The 17,287-nt window shown below is 34.1% G+C and overlaps 1 protein-coding gene across 4 annotated transcripts in view; it reads right to left on the reverse strand.

The window, feature by feature from the left end:
- Positions 1-12,785: 12,785 nt before the first annotated feature.
- The window catches only part of LOC101888541 (protein bicaudal C), a 29,215-nt gene continuing 24,713 nt past the window's right edge, over positions 12,786-17,287 (reverse strand). For all 4 annotated transcript variants that reach the window (XM_059131401.1, XM_059131399.1, XM_059131402.1 and 1 more), the window contains exons 12-13: positions 13,995-14,346; positions 12,786-13,891 (exon numbers count right to left, since the gene is read on the reverse strand). In XM_059131401.1, the coding sequence (XP_058987384.1) occupies positions 13,650-13,891; positions 13,995-14,346 (594 nt within the window). In that variant the 3' untranslated portion in view covers positions 12,786-13,649. The remainder of the gene's footprint in view (positions 13,892-13,994; positions 14,347-17,287) is intronic.

Raw genomic sequence — 17,287 nt, forward strand, 5'->3', positions numbered from 1 at the left:
ATGGCGTAGGACATCAATGATAGGCATACAACTTTTGACTGAATTCCTCCCAATTGTTATACCCTCTACCTTGAAAATTAACTTTGTCATTCCGTTTGTAACATCCCTAAATATTCATCGTAAACCTCATAAAGTATATGCAGGGTGAGATAAAAAAATCCGCAACAAAGTCAAACGCTATAATTTTTATTTTCTTTTTTAATTTTATTGAATGAAAACAAAGAATGTCGAAATAGCATCAAATTTAAGAATAAGTTTAGATTTGTTCAAAATGGTCACCTTGGGCACGAATTATGGCCTTAAAACGGCCAAACCATCAAACGCTCCTCGAATGTTGCTCTGCGAATTTTTGTTTGTTTACAAACTGCTGGAAAACGAATGTTTTCTCATCAGAGAAAACCAAATTCGGCAGTTCTCCATTTTCGGGCAAGCCAAGCAACTCTGTAGCTCTTCTGAGTCTATTTTCTTTCTGTTGCGGTTTAAGTTCTATCACTTTTTGGAATTTCAATGGCTTTATTCCGAGCTCTTTTTTCAATATTTGCCGAATGGAATGTTGAGATATGTTCATTTCACGAACCACTTTTTGGACACTGCGACGCGGGTTTCGATCAAGTGGCTTCTTTCGAACCATTTCTGCTGATGTTGCTGTTTTCTTCCGCCCACTTCCTTGACGCCGAGCTACGACTGGTCACCGTAATGAGCCACAAAAGATTTATTCATATTTAAATGCTGGGGTGCTCTAACGATAGTCACTTGTGGTTTTCCAGCCAAATATAAAGAAATCACACTATCACGCTTGAGTTCCGTCACGAATAAGTTTTTTTTTTTCAGGAAAATTCTTACCAAAATGCTTTGGTACGCTTGTAAACAATGTAATGAGCTGTCACTGGAATGATTTTAACAGTTGCCGGACGAGTGGCTTAAAAATGACAGCATCCTTAAATTGGTTGCAGTTTTTTCATCTCACCCTGTATATTCATCATCAGCATAAACTTCTAAGTCGTTTTAACGAAATCATGATAAGGTCCACATAATGCGAGCTAGAGCTGCAAAATTTGGCAGAATAATTTATATTGTGTTTAGAACGGTTGGTATTGAAAATGATATATATCGATACACGGTTTGGTATAGCTACCATCTAACAAAATCCTATTCACATTTACCCACGAAATTGTTTCAAATTTGACATTTAAGAAGATTTGGTAGATTACAATCTTTGAAGTATAAAATTGCCGGCCGAACTTAATATTTTCTTACTTGTTTATGACAATTTGTTGATAAGGTACTAAAATATGACATATGTATAACTTTTTTGAGAGGAAGAGAATATGCCGCTTTATATGATATTTGAGATTTTATCGGAAAATATGACATTTTTGGAGGTACCAGAAGGAGTTGTCCGATGTTGTCCATTTGCGAACTTGATGTAAGTTTTGTAAAAATATTGCGAGGTACCAAGTTTGGACAAATCGGATACCCTTCATGAGTTATAGTGCGTAAAGACAGTTTTCTAGGTCGATTCCATGTGCCCAGTACAAGGGCCTATAAGGATGACTTGCTTCAAATTATATTCATTCTCTGTAGCCATGGCGCGGAGGATAAACATATTTCCATATCTGAACTATTCTGTGTTTTTTGAACTAAGTTCACCTTCAACTTGACAACTAAAAATCTTGACCTTTGTTGGTGGGACCGAAAGCAGTAGGCCGACATTATCAATTTTGTATGTCCTCTGCGAACCCTAAATATCAATTTTAAGCTCGATTCCTTAGCAAAAGTTGCTAAAAAATTGAAAATCTTGGATGTCAGTGCTATAAGCAAAACATCAGTGATATTTCTATAATTTAGAAAAATTATATATTGTCTTAGAAAGGCTGACGACCACTATGTATTAAACGCAAAATGATCCCGGTAAAGAGTAAACAAATTAAAAAATAAAAACAATTATTTAATCAATGAGTTAATAAAAAACACTAAATTAAATTTTTACTAAAAGTGCGACTGTAAATATTGAAATTGTAAAAATGGGTCATGAAGAAAATATATAAAATAACTTGGAATAAAACACTTCCAACTTTGACTTAATGTCCAACATGTTGAGATAGAGAATTAAAAATATTAAGCGAGCTCATTATTTCTCTTCATACATGATCCATACATATATTATTGCCAAATTTGAAAATATCTAAAATAATAAATGTATTAAAATCACACAAAATAAAAACAAAATGTAAATTAAAACAATAAATGGATATATTAAATAATTTATAAGAATGTTTCTTATATACTGAAAAAAATATATATATACATATATAGTGTTTAGCAAAAGTGTTGTGCCAATTGTCTTCCTTAAGTTATAATTGTATCCAAAAAAAAAATAAAATGAGAAACTGAATTAATAATACCGGACAAATATTGTGCAATGTGAGCAAATATTCGAATTGAAGCTAATGAAGCCATTAAATTTTTAGAATACTTATTTTTTAGTGAAATTGTTTAAGGTTTCGTATAAAGACAAAAAAAGTCGCAGTTTTTGTGTAATTTATAAAGAATGATATTTGAATTTTGTCAAAATTTAAAATTTTGTTGCAAAATTAACGTACATTGAAAAAAAATTAACATTCTGTCCACAAAGTTTTGATAAATTATTTTTAAAACAAAAATAAAAATATTTCAAAAATTGTTATTGTAAATATACATATAAATTAATTTATATATAAAAAATAACTTAAAAAAAACGAATGTGTAAAATTAAAAACATTACATCATACATGGGTTGAAACCGCTCACCCACTGTTATAAATATTAAAAATAAAAATGAAATATATGTAAAATATTTAAAAATAATGGCAATTCCAATAAATATTGTTATGAAAATAGTATTAAATACATGAAAGTATATAAAAATAAAAAATAATAAATATTAATATTGCCAAATACAATAATAATTCAAACCAAAATATAAACAACAAATAAAATTGTATTATAGTTTAAAAAGAAAAATAAAAAATAAAATAAAACAAAATAAATACAATATTAAAATTACCCCATAAATAAATAAAAAATAAAACAAAACAAATATTTTAAAAATAGTCATATCTTATCGAAAAGAGTAAAAAATATTATTATTATAAATATAAAACGTATGATAATACAATTGAATATAAATACATTTTGCAAATAAATATAAATAAAGAATAAACTGATGATTGGAAATAAAATATAACACCTGGTTTTTATTTTCATATGTATTTTGAAGTGCATTTATGTAACGCCTCAGAATATAAGTCCTGAGCATAAAATGTTATGTATGGATCTTCTCTTTTAATTGCAATCGCCCTACAGGTCACAATACGGCTTGTTCCTGACAAAATTTTGCATGAAGGTAGGGATAGGATCAGAATAGAAGTTTTAACAAATGATCGCAATAGTCAACCCCTATGGACAAAAAACTGAAAATTTTCCTGATTTTGCAGTAGCTTTACAGGCCACAATGATAGATCAATCGAAGAGGAATTTAGCATGAGGTTAGAGCTTAGGGTTGGACAAAAGCCCAACCAGAAGGCGAAATGAACCATAACTTTTGTGTATAACCAGTAAGGAAATGTCAAACGTCGGGTGGGGCCGACTATATGATACCCTACACCACTATGGGTATTTAAAGAAACTCCCGCAACAAAAAAGTTTATATTGGGAATTTGCGTTAAGTAGATCATACCAACCATGAACCTTATTTGAATGCCTATCATGGTTTTCGAGTAGTCACAATTTGGGAACTATATTCAACTCTGAATCCATTTTCAACAAATTTGACGAAGACGTTTGTACTTCTAGTACCAAATAACAATGCTGTATAGTGCACGATATGACTTCAATAAGAATTACATTAAAAAATATTTATTGGAGCAATAGATATACCGGACCGAGTTCCGCCAAATGGAAAAATTTGGTTGAATATGAAAAAATATCCAGTTTGGGCTGATATTACATATATGCTGGACAATAACCGTAAAATCGGATGAAGGTGTATATCGAAGATATATAAAAATATAATATCATTCTTGTCGAATGCATATTACGAATGTAAGGGACTTCAACAACAAATCGGATAAAACATATATATATATATATATATATATATATATATATATATATATATATATATATGGGAGCTATATCTATATCGAAATGTGGACCAATCTTGACAAAACATGAAACACTTGTTTCTGAGCTGTGGCTGATATCTGGTACCATAGATCATTTTTATAGAGTGCATGTTGCATCAAATCGGATAAAACATTACATTTATATGGCAGCTACAGCTATATATGAACTGATTTTTAACAAATGTAAAGAAACTGTTTTTGGGATGCATTAGGTAGGAATTGTTAAAATTCAGTCCATTTCGGCTAATATTAGCCATTTGGTGCACAATAAACCTGATATCGGATAGAGATATATATGGGAGCTATATAAAAATCTGATCCGATCTGACAGAGGAATTTCTGGGCTGTATTTGATATCTGGTAACAAATATCATTCTTGTGTAGTACATATTAAGAATTTGAGGGCCTTAAACACCAAATCAGATGTAACATATATACAGGGTGAGATAAAAAACTGCAATACAGTCAAAAGCCATAATTTTGCATTTTTTTTCTAAATATTATTGAATGAAAACAAAAAATGTCGGAAATAGCATCAAACTTTACAATAAGTTTAAATTGTTCGAATTGGTCAACTTTGGCACGAAATATGGCCTTCAGACGGCCAATGAAACCCTCACACGCTGCTCGAATGTTGCTCTGCGGTATTTTGTCCGATTCCCGGCGAAGCGCTTGCTTGAGGTGATCGACACTTTGTTATTTCTTAGTGTCAACCTTGCTTTCCAAAATACTCCAGACACAATAGTCCAACGGATTGGTATCCGGAGATTTTGGTGGCCATTATGCGCTGGAAATGAAGAGAGGAACCTCATTTTATAAGCATTCTCGCGTGGCGCGTGCTGAGTGCGATGATGCTGATTCCTGTTGGAATGTCCAAGGTCTGCGGTCAAAATGTTTGCGTGCCCAAGGCTTTAATACACCCTCCAGAATATTTTCGCGATAATATTCGGCATTTATTCTGATGCCACGGTCGATTGATACGAGCTGAGAGCGACCATCGGCAGTTATGGCAGCCCGCACCATCACCATGGCCGGCGCTTGACTTCTGGTGGTACATTTTCAACTGACTTCTTTAGCAAGTAAACATGATCATTTTGTTTCTTTACAAACTGCTACACAACGAATGTTTTCTCATCGGAGAGAAAGAAAACCAAATTCGGCAGTTCACCACATTCGGCCAAGCGAAGCAACTGTTGAGCTCTTTTGAGTCCGTTTTCTTTCTGTTGCGTTGTAAGTTCTTGCCCTTTTTGGAATTTCAATGGCTTTACCCCGAGCTCAGTTTTCAATATTTGCCGAATGGAATATTGCTATATGTTAGCTCATGAGCCATTCTTCGGCCACTGAGGCGAGGGTTTCGATCAAGTCACCATTTCTGCTAGTATTGCTGTTTTCTTCCGTCCACTTCTATGATGTCGGTCAACGCTACCATTATCACGGTAACCACAAAAGATTTATTCACATTTAAATGCTGGAGTACTCTATAAACAATATAATGAGTTGTCAATGGAATAATTTTTAGAGCTGTCGGACGAGTAGCTTAGAAATGACAGTAGTCTGATGTTTGTTGCAGTTTTCTCATCTCACCCTGTAAATTGGAGCTATATCCAAATATGAAGCGATATCGGTAAAATAGTATTTTTGAGTTCTATGAGATATCTGGCACCAAATATCATTCTTGTGGAGTGCGTATTACGAATATGAGGGGCTTAAACACAAAATCGGATGAAACATATAAATGGGAGCTATATCTGAACCTGTTTTTAACCAAACTTGATTTACTTGCTTCTAAATTCGGTCGGATGTGCCAAAATTTAGGTCATTTGGAATTTGCCGTTTGGTGCACAATTAACCCGAATTCGGTTGAAGATATATACCCTCACTTCAATAGGGTTCGTCCTTGGTCCAAGCAAATATTGTTGGAAAATTGAATCTCAATCGGGTAATGAATGCGACCTACATCTTGTTCACAAAAATATATGGATAAACGGACGGACATGCATAAATCGACTCAGAATATGATTCCATGCAGATCCACAAAAGTTACTATTGGTCTATCTCGCGTCCTTCTCCATGTAACAAACAAATGCACAAGACATAATCCCCTTACCACTATGTGGTGTGGGGTATAAAAATACAAATTGATGGTATTTCGCCTTGGAGGATGTAATGGAAAATCATTGAACTGTATAACAATTAATCTGCAACAAGAATATAGAATATCTTTTACGAAATTTTAAGTAGTTTCTTTAGAAAATGAATCTAAGATTGGCAAAATATTGAACAAAGAGAAATATTGTTGTATGGGTGCTATAGGAAAATATAAACCTATATGGGCAATGATCTACTACAGCAGGTAGGACTTATTATGGTCTGTGACTTACAAATTGTATTCAAATACGTTAGAAATGATCAAAATGCCCAAAGCTAATATGATCAAAATGCCCAATATAGGAAAGTACAGTTATGTGAGGGCTATACCAAATTATTTATTTTTATGCAAAATGACTTGAAGGAGTAAGTACAACTACCGAATTTAAAGATATTCCGCTGGAACCTGAAGCTTAAATCATCAGAAACCTATTTACATACATCTGAATTAGATTTGACCAGCCTACTTCACTTCGTTCGGAAACCAGAGTGATTTCCACAAACGAAGAGACAGATAGACGGGGTGCAAAATTGTGGGGTGCAAAATTGATATATCGAGGTATTACAAACGGAATGACAAACTTAGTGGTGGGGGTATAACAATTGTCAAACTTTGGATGACAGACAACCCCACACTTATATTAAAAGCATAGACATATGAAAATATAGACAACGGAGTGCTCTTACCGCTTATCATCGAAAAAATTCGAATCTGTAGATGTCGTCTATATCATTTAAATTATATGAAGGAAAATAATGAAGTCACTCAAACCTAGAATTTTAAAAATATTAACCACTGTAAAAGATTTGTGAGCTGCATATGGTGCATTGGAATAGAAAAACTGTCTCATATATGATAACATCAAAAATATTAACAATTAAACAATTGTAATTATTGGAAATTCAATTAATTTTTTTCGAGTCTAAAAAAATAGGTAAAATTCAAATGCTTATAGTTTCGGTAATTAACGAATTTTGTCGGTAAGTTTGCGACGAAATTGAAGTAGTCGCTAAGGCCTACCTATAGATAGCAATGTTGCTAATTTTTATTTATTTTTTATATCAAAATTTTGTGTTTGAAAGTTAACGATTTTTGTCGGTAATTCAAAATATGGGTTAGAGAATCCTACTATTGTTGCGACATCTGTCAGGAATCGATATTGTAAACCTTCGTTGTCTATATTATCATTTGACTATGTTAAAAGTGCCACTATGAAGCTTTGAGCACAATATAAAAGCTCAAGACGACAAGAGCTTCGTATATCGGTACATAACAGATGGCGTACTAAAAGTTTTTGCGCGTTCAAGTGTGTGATTAAATATCCAACTAACTAAGTTATCCAACTGACACTTGGATAGACTAATAAATATATAGACGACAAAAGCTTTCAATATTTACGGGTTCAAGTTTGTAATTTGTATCGACGATGCACTCAACATGGGAGAGAAATTGATTAAAGTTTCAGGAATTACAATTATTTGTTTGAATATTTCTCGATATAACGACGTAGGGAACAGTTTTTCTATTTTAATGCACAGTTTATACCCTACACCACAAGGTGGTCAGGGTATTATGTCTTTGTGCATTTGTTTGTAACATGGAGAAGAAAGCGAGATAGACCCATAGTTACTTTTGAGGATGTCCATAGAATCACTTTCTGAGTTGATTTATGCATGTCAGTCCGTCTGTCCGTCTGTCCATGTATTCTTGTGGACAAAATGCAGGTCGCATTTATTATGCGATTGAGATGAAATTTTTGTTTTTTGTTGGCCCAAGGACGAATACTATTGAAATTATTTTTATTGTGCACCAAACGTGTAATATCAGCCCGAATATGGAATTTTGCACAAACAACCAAATTACTCCTGAAAATAAATATGCCAAATTTGATCTAAATCGGTTCAGATATAGCTATAGCTCCCATATATATGTTTCATCCGATTTGTTATTTTTGTCTTCCGCAGCCGTAATATGCACTCTGTAACAACAATATTTGGGCAAATATATCAAATGCAGCTCAGAAATACCTTTGCTAAATTTTAACGAGATCGGTTCAGATATGGATATAGCTCCCATATATAACTTCGTCCGATTTATCTTTAATTGTGCACCAAACGTCTAATATTTGCCCAAATGGGATGGAATTTGGCACATACGACCAAATTGAGACTAGAAGGTAGTATGCCAAATTTGGTGAGGATCGGTTCAGATATAGCTATAGCTCCCATATATATTGTTCATCCGATTTCTAGTAATATGCACTCCGTAACAACGATATTCAGGGAAATATATCAAATACAGCTCAGAAATACCTTTGCTAAATTTTATAGAGATCGGTTCAGATTTGGATGTGTATATCTTTATCTGATTTCAAATTAATTTTGGACCAAATGGCCCCGCCCGACTTTAGGACTTTCTTTACTGGTTTTAGTTTATAGTTATCTCACACTCATTAATATTTCCAAAATTTAAATTTGAGTAACTTGAATATTTTCACTCAAAATTCCTGAAACCTACACTCATGTTAAGACTTAATAATTTATATAAAACTGGCACCACAATATTTTTAAGCATTCGGACTTCAACTTAGCTGCTCGTAATTCCATTTGTTGTAACCGGCAACCCTAACAGGCAATCCACCCCTAGCGATATAAAAGGAATTATAATAGTTGTAATGTGTCATTGCTCTAGTTATATGTACTGTACCGATAAAGTGGAAAAGGTGTGTGTCGTTGATACATGTCTTATCACCAGCTATTTCAAAACTGTAACAATTAATATTTGAAAACTGTAACAATTAAAATTTGAAAACTGTCAATCTTTGAAAGAACCCGGCAAATGACAAATATTCTTAAATTTATCAAATTTCGTTACGATGTATCAGAATTTTATTCCCTCCACCATAGTATGGAGGGTATATTGAGTTTGTCATTCCGTTTGTAACACCTAAAAATATACATTTTAGACCCCCCAAAGTATATATATTCTTGATCAGCATAAAATTCTATGTCGATTTAGCAATGCCCGTCTGTGCAAATCACTCTAGCTACCGAACGAAATAAAGTAAGTTGATAAAAAAATTACTCGAATGTGTATTATGTCTGCATGGTTTTTGGTATTGAAAATGGGCCGAAGACGTGGACCTAGTCTTCGTATATCCCCCATATAACGGTACCTCCGGATATGGAGTATTTTGATAATTTTAGCGACATTATTTACCGGAATTGTTTCAAATTTGGTATTTGAAGTTTGTAATGGATACTACGGCCTATGCCAGAAAATTGTCTGTGCAGATTCACGTCTTTGTATAGCCATATATAACGGTACCCCAATATTCGGTATTTGTATGATTTTAGCGACATTATTCCCCAGAATGTTTTCAAATTTGGTATTTGAAGTTCGTAATGAATACTATAGCCTATGACAGAAAATTGTCTGTGCAGTTCCACGTCTTCGTATAGCCCACATGAAACGGTACCACCCCGATATTCGGTATTTTGATGATTTAGCGACATTATTTACTGGGATTGTTTCAAACTTGGTATTTGAAGTTTGTAATGGATACTACAGCCTAAGACAGAAAATTGTTTGTGCAGGTCCACGTTTTATAACCCCCATGGTACCTCCCTATATTCGTTATTTCGATGATTTTAGCTAAATTATGAACAGATTTTTTTCAAGTTTCGCATTTGAATATTGTAATAGCTTATGACAACAGTTGCCTATGCCCGTTGTCGTATAGACCCTAATAAACGGCTACATTCGGTGTGTTTAAGATTTTAACAGATTTTTTTAACGGATTTTTATACCCTACACCACAAGGTGGTCAGGGTATTATGTCTTTGTGCATTTGTTTGTACCAGGCAAAAGGAAACGAGATAGACCCATAGTTCCTTTTGATGATCTGCATAGAATCACTTTCTGAGTTGATTTATGCATGTCAGTCCGTCCGTCCGTCTGTCCATGTATTCTTGTGAACAAAATGCAGGTCGCATTTATTATCCGATTGAGATGAAATTTTCCAAACAACATTTGTTTGGCCCAAGGACAAACCCTATTGAAATTGGAGATAATCGTTAAAAATTTAGATATAGCTCCCATATATATCTTCGTCCGATTTGCCTTTCATTGTGCACCAAACGTGTAATATCAGCCCGAATTGTACGGAATTTGCACATACAACCAAATTAGGCATGAAAATAAGTGTACCAAATTTGATCGAAATCGGTTCAGATATAGCTATAGCTTCCATATATATTGTTCATCCGATTTGTTATTTTTGTCCTCCGCAGCCGTAATATGCACTGTGTAACAACAATATTTGGGGAAATATATCAAATGCAGCTCAGAAATACCTTTGCTAAATTTTATCGAGATTGGTCCAGTTTTGGATATAGCTCCCATATATAACTTCGTCCGATTTACTCTTTATTGTACACCAAAAGTCTAATATTTGCCCAAATATGATGGAATTTGGCACATACGACCAACTGAGTCTAGAAGTTGGTATGCTAAATTTGGTGAAGATCGGTTCAGATATGGCTATAGCTCCCATATATAATGTTCATCCGATTTCTTGTATTTGTAACCCACAGCCATAATATGCACTCCGTAACAACGATATTCAGGGAAATATATCAAATACAGCTCAGAAATATATTTGCCAAATTTTATCGAGATCGGTTCAGATTTGGATATAGCTCCCATATGTATCTTTATATGATTTCAAATTAATTTTGCACAAAATAGGCAATAAAAGTCCGAATTTAAAAGAAACAAATGCTTCGGCATATTTAGTTCTTTGAACTTTAAATTATAATCATAGCGTGTAAGATTGAATTCTCCCATAAAAACTTTTAAATTTACTTAATTAGCAGCGTGTTGTAGGGTATCATAAAGTCGGCCCCGCCCGACTTTAAGACTTTCTTTACTGGTTTTCTTTCAATTTATTCCTTCCTATTTTTGTTGACTTATAATATTGAAGAATACGTTTTGTAATATTTTTTCATTTTACAACACAAGTTGGGGTTATTATATACAGATTGCAATTATCCTCACGAAAAAGGGTAGGTTAGGCTCAGAAGGGTTAGGCTCATTGTTTTCAAAGATGTCCTGACTTCTTTGCCGTTATAAAGGTCACAAATAGAATCCAAAGGACACGAAATCTCGCATGAAGATAGAGTTTAGGACAGCGGGTAGAATATACCACTACTATTGTGGGAAAAATTCCATACAAATATCGTAGATAAACTTATCATACAGATGAGGCTTAGTTTAGGGGTACAGAGGGCCCTTTTGCTTTAAGAGATGATCGCAAAATAGTTAGGGACTTTTAATATTTGTAGTGTTGCAGGGTATCACATAGTCGGACCCGCACGACTATAGCTTTTGCTTACTTGTTTTCATTTAGTTTTATGAAAATGAAGGTTTTCTTTTAAGATGGCCATAACTCGTTAAATATTAACATTACGCGGTTTTTAGCTAGTTTTTCCTTCAGATTTAAAAACAAAGAAAAGTAAGGTGTTTTAAATGACCATAACGCTATTACCAACACCAACTTCAAGTTTTAAAACAACTTCGTTAAACAGTCGTCAAAATCTGAATTTGAAATAATTCCGGTGAAAAATATGGCTAAAACCGTGAAAGCACCGAATTTTGGGAAGTACAGTTACATTGTGGATATACGAAAACGTAGAGCTATTCTGCCAATTTTCTGTCGAGCGCTTATTACGATCTCTATGTCCGGAATTTTAAGCAATTCTGGATAAAAAAAATGCAATTTTGGTGAAACCAAATATCGGGGGTACAACTATATAGGGGTTAAGCGGATAAGGATCTATTCGACTTGCTGCCATAGAAGGGGAGGGAATTGCGATCTCTAGGTCTCAAATTTAAAACAAGGTGAAAAGTGTTGCACAAATCATAAAAATACCGAATACCGGTTATATCAAACTTGGGCATGTATATAGGCTATGCAAGGAAACACAAACAGACAATTTACAGCAAATTTTTATTCAAAATCACAGTTATATGGGCCTACTTCAAAACTGGGGCTATTTTTGGAATAGGAATTCCAAAAATCCTGCAGATCTACAATACATCTGAGTAAAGGTTTACCAACCTACTTCTTTTCATGGCCAAATAGACATCGATAAAATGTTATGCTGATCAATAATATTTCGAAGTGTTAAAAACGGAATGAATGTTCCATGGAGGGTATATGGAGTTATAAAAATTCCGGAAGGCACCATTTCAGATGGAAACGGAGATTGTATTTCTCCCAGCCATATATTTTATACTTCCTTTCAATTTAAGCATAATCTCCAAGGAAATTTCTTTTAAATTGTGTCTTCGTAATCGCTAAATAATATACACATCCTCTTCATTATGTTCTGAGATTAATAATCTTTTTATTTGGGTTTTGTAATTTCATTATGTGTTGTTGTTTTTTTTTCAAATTTGTTTTAAAATTGTTTTTTTTCGAATAGTAGTTACAGCTTAATAATACAAAATCATACAAATGTGTGTTTCAAAATTTCAAAGTTCATTGGGTTGATGATTGATAAAGTGGCAAAGTTCAAAATAATACTTGGTTACAAAAAAATAGGAAATAATAAATACATAATAAAAAATATTAATAAATAATAAAAATAAAAAATATAATAAATACAAAGAAAATAAATTAAATAAATAGAAAAAAAATGGTAAAGACTTCGAGATCAAAAGAAAATCAATTTGGTCTCTACACTGACGCGTTGTAAAGAAAACCAAACTGTTGTCTATTTTAAAGAAATTTGTGTACAAATACGAGTATAAGTCATTTTTGTGAGATTCGGAAGAAAGGTTCGCGTTGATTTGTTGTTATTATTTTATTTTTAGTTAGTTGTAAGTTAGAGAATATAAAATTTATTAATTAAATTTCATAAGACAACAGTCGATTGGTTACTTCACAAACCATACGTTTTGTGTAGAGATGTTGGAGTAGTTAAAAAGGTAGTTTTTTTCTACAGGATTTCAATGTAAGAGAGTCTTTTTTTAAGGATTTTTGTTCAAATGGGGAAAAAAGTTTTTTTTTTTTGAGTTTTTAAATATTTCACTGAATTCAAAAGTTAATAATTTAGTTAGAAATTATCTATATAAGGCATGCAATATTAAGAGATACAAAAGAAAAAATAATGAGAAATAAAAATATAAAAAAGACTTGAATTGCAATATTAAATATTTATAAGAACCCGGGTCTCTAAATTTCCACTGTAATGTTTCAATATTACGGAGACTTTGAAAATAAAATTTTACAATTCAAGTCCCGAAAAAGGGATCAGTTGTTTTATGATCTACCACTGATTTGAGGGTCTACGTTCAGCACCCGGTGCAGCAGATCCCGAAAATCGTGGCGATGAGGCATTCGATGATGTTTGTGGCATGGTGGATGTGGTTGCCTCGTTGGCCTGCAATGTGTGTATGGCAACCAGCATTTTCTTGCGTGCCCCAAAGGCTGTTATACCCAATTCCATGAGATTTTCCTCGGTGAGGGTCATAAACATTTCCAAATCGATTTCGTTTAAAACGAAAATTTCTAAAAAAAAATAGAAGAAAATATTAAAAATTCCACTTCCACAAACATTTTCCAAATATTCTAAAATATTCCACTTTCCACAAAAATGCATATAATCACTTACTGATGTAATGTTCCAGACCCAGTGCTGTCAGCAGGGTATGTATATCCTTGTATTGAGTCAATTGTAGACGACGATTTGTTGGTGTTGAGTCAACAATACCCGTTGTTGCACCCAATCCATATGGAGAGACAAGGGAGCCAGCTCCGCCTCCTAGACCTGTCGTACAGCCAGTTGGTCCACGATGCCAAGGTGATAAATCGTCAACAGTTTCAAAGGGTACCGGCGAGGTGCGACTCAAACCCATACCCATCCAGCTGGGTGTGGGTGTACGCAATTCCCCAGCAACAGGGGGTCGTTCCATGGCCTTGAAACCCATAGCGCGCTTAATGTCAAAATCAAAAGTCCGATTGTGCTGAAATGGTGAAAAAAAAAAAAACATATCAACGGATTTTTTACGGAGGGATGGATTTTTGAATGGATAAAATATTAAAATAAATTTTGTAAATTCTAATTCATCCGCGGCTTGTTTAAAAAAATTACCCAATTTATCTGCAATGGGGATAATATATAAAAATAAAGTAAACGCGGATAAACGTTGGATAAATTATCTTCGTTATTCACCACAACAACACAAAAAATAATTACAGGGAGAGTACAGCAGATTGTGAAAACAGAGCTAAAACTGGAAACCATATATATTGGCTTTCGAAAATATACATCGCAAAGTAATATAAATAGAGGAGGCAGGAGTTCACCACTATCCCACATTTCTTTAAGTTTTCGGATTAAGATTCCTTGAAATCCGTTGATTTTATTTATATAGTGTCTTCAGCAACAATGCACGAGGATTACTTTTGTCGAACAACTACCTTTAAAAGGAGTCGTAGTCATATTTGCCAAAAAATTCTACTAGATGACATCAAAAGTCTACTTCGAACCTAAAGCCCAAGAACTATATAATTAACCAGTAAGGCTATAACTTCGATAAGGATTATATTAAATAATATTAATTGTAGAAACCTAAATTGGACCGATTTCCACCAAATGATAAAATTAGGTTGAATTTGAAAAAATCTATTCAATTTGGGCTTATATTACATGTAATCTGAGCAATAACAGTAAAATCGGAAAAATATGGCTCGTGAGCTGAACATATCGCAATGTCCCATTCGGCAAATATTGAAAAATGAGCTCGGGGTAATACCATTGAAATTCCAAAAAGTGCGAGAACTTACACCTCAACAGAAAGAAAAGAGTCTCAAAAGAGCTAAAGAATTGTTTCGCTTGGCCGAATGTGGTGAACTGCCGAATTTGGCTTTCTCCTATGGGAAAACATTCGTTGTCCAGCAGTTTGTAAACCAACAAAATGATCGTGTTTACTTGCCAAAGAGGTCAGCTGAAAATGTGCACCTTCGGTTGGCCACCAGAACTCAAGCGCCGGCCATTGTAATGGTGTGGGCCGCCATAACAGCCGATAGTCGCTCTCCGCTCGTACTAATCGATCGTGCCATCAGAATAAATACCGAATATTATCGCCAAAATATTCTAGAGGGTGTATTAAAGCATTGGGCACGCAAACATTTTGGACATTCCAACAGGACTCAGCACCATCGCACTCAGTGCGCGCCACCCAAGGATGGTTACAAAATGAGGTTCCTCGCTTCATTTCCAGCACACAATACCCACCAAAATATCCGGATACCAATCCGTTGGTCTATTGTGTCTAGAGTATTTTGGAGTATCACCTCAAGCAAGCGCTTCGCCGGGAATGGCCCAAAATACCGCAGGGCAACATTCGGACAGAGTGTGACGGTTTGATTGGCCGTTTGAAGGCCATATTCGTGCTAAAGGTGACCAATTCGAACAAACCTAAGCTTACTCTAAAATTTTTTGCTCTCATTCAATAAAATTAAAAAAATGTAAAAATTATGGCGTTTGACTTTGTTGCAGTTTTTTAATCTCACCCTGTATATCATTTGACACGGCCAAAACGTGCCTAGTCGAAATAACTGTTTTCGACCCTAGGTCTCTTTGAACCAAATCCGTTTTAGGGCATTTGGAGTCGATCTATTAGTGTCCGTCCGTTTATCTCTTTGGCTGGTGCACACGATAACCATTGAAGGGAGTATCCGATTTGGTCCAAAATTGGTACATCGTAATATTTTTGTCAAACTTAGATCGATTTCTACTCCTTCTGGTACCTCCCCCCTAAAAGGTCAACAGAGAGAGAAAGAGAGCAGATAATCTGATTTGGTGCAAATTTGCATTACCGCAAGTTTGGGTGCGATAATGGACAAGATCGGACTACTCCTTCTAGTACCTCCTCCACAAGGGGTCCAGATTTGGAATATCTAAAACGCTCATAAAATGAGAAATGTAATGCAAATTCTCTTCAAATTTCACTTATCCCAATATTTTGACCATCACAAAATCGGGTATAAAGATGGAGTATAGCGGATCACTCCTTCTTGTACCTCCCCCACAAAGGTTCACAATTTTGAACAACCAAAACGCTTTTAAAATGCAAATTAAACATCGGACTATTTTCAAACTTTGTACATTTCTAGTGAAACAAGATCTGATGTGAATATTGGATATAGCGACTACACCTTTGAATACCATCCCCACAAAAGGTCAATATTTGGAATATCTAAAATGCTCATAAAATGCGAAATATGCATCAGGTTTTCTTTAAATTTCGCACATCCTAATGTTTTGACCATTACAAAATCGGGTATAAAGATGGAGTATAGCGAACCACTCCTTCTGGTACCTTCCCCACAAAGGTTCAAAATTGTGAACAACCAAAACGCTTATAAAATGCGAACTAAGCATCCGATTATTTTCAAACTTCCCACATCACAATATTTTTACTAAAACAAGATTTGATGTGAAGATGTGATATATCGGATTACCTCTTTGAATACCTTCTCCACAAAGGACAAATTTTGCAATATCTAAAACTCTCATAAAATGCGAAATATGCATCAGATTTTTTTTTTAAATTTCGCACATATTGCACATATTTTAACTATTATAAGATAGAGTGTTCAATGTGACATACCGGCTCACACCTTCTGGTAAGTTGGAATATATCGACCCACTCCTTCTAATATCTTCCCACCAACGGGTAAACATACTAATAACTTCAAATTTTCTTCAAATTTCGCACGTCCCAATATTTCTACCAACACAAGATCTGGTACGATAAACAAGTGAAGTATGTCAACGATTTTCTTCAAATATTGTATATTACAATATTTTTACCAAACAGTGATCTGATCAGAATATGAAATTTATGGGACCACTCCCGATGGTACTTTCCCCACATTTTAACATTATGAATAATTATA

Source organism: Musca domestica, unplaced genomic scaffold, assembly GCF_030504385.1.
Source record: "Musca domestica strain aabys unplaced genomic scaffold, Musca_domestica.polishedcontigs.V.1.1 87, whole genome shotgun sequence".
Lineage (NCBI taxonomy): Eukaryota > Metazoa > Arthropoda > Insecta > Diptera > Muscidae > Musca > Musca domestica.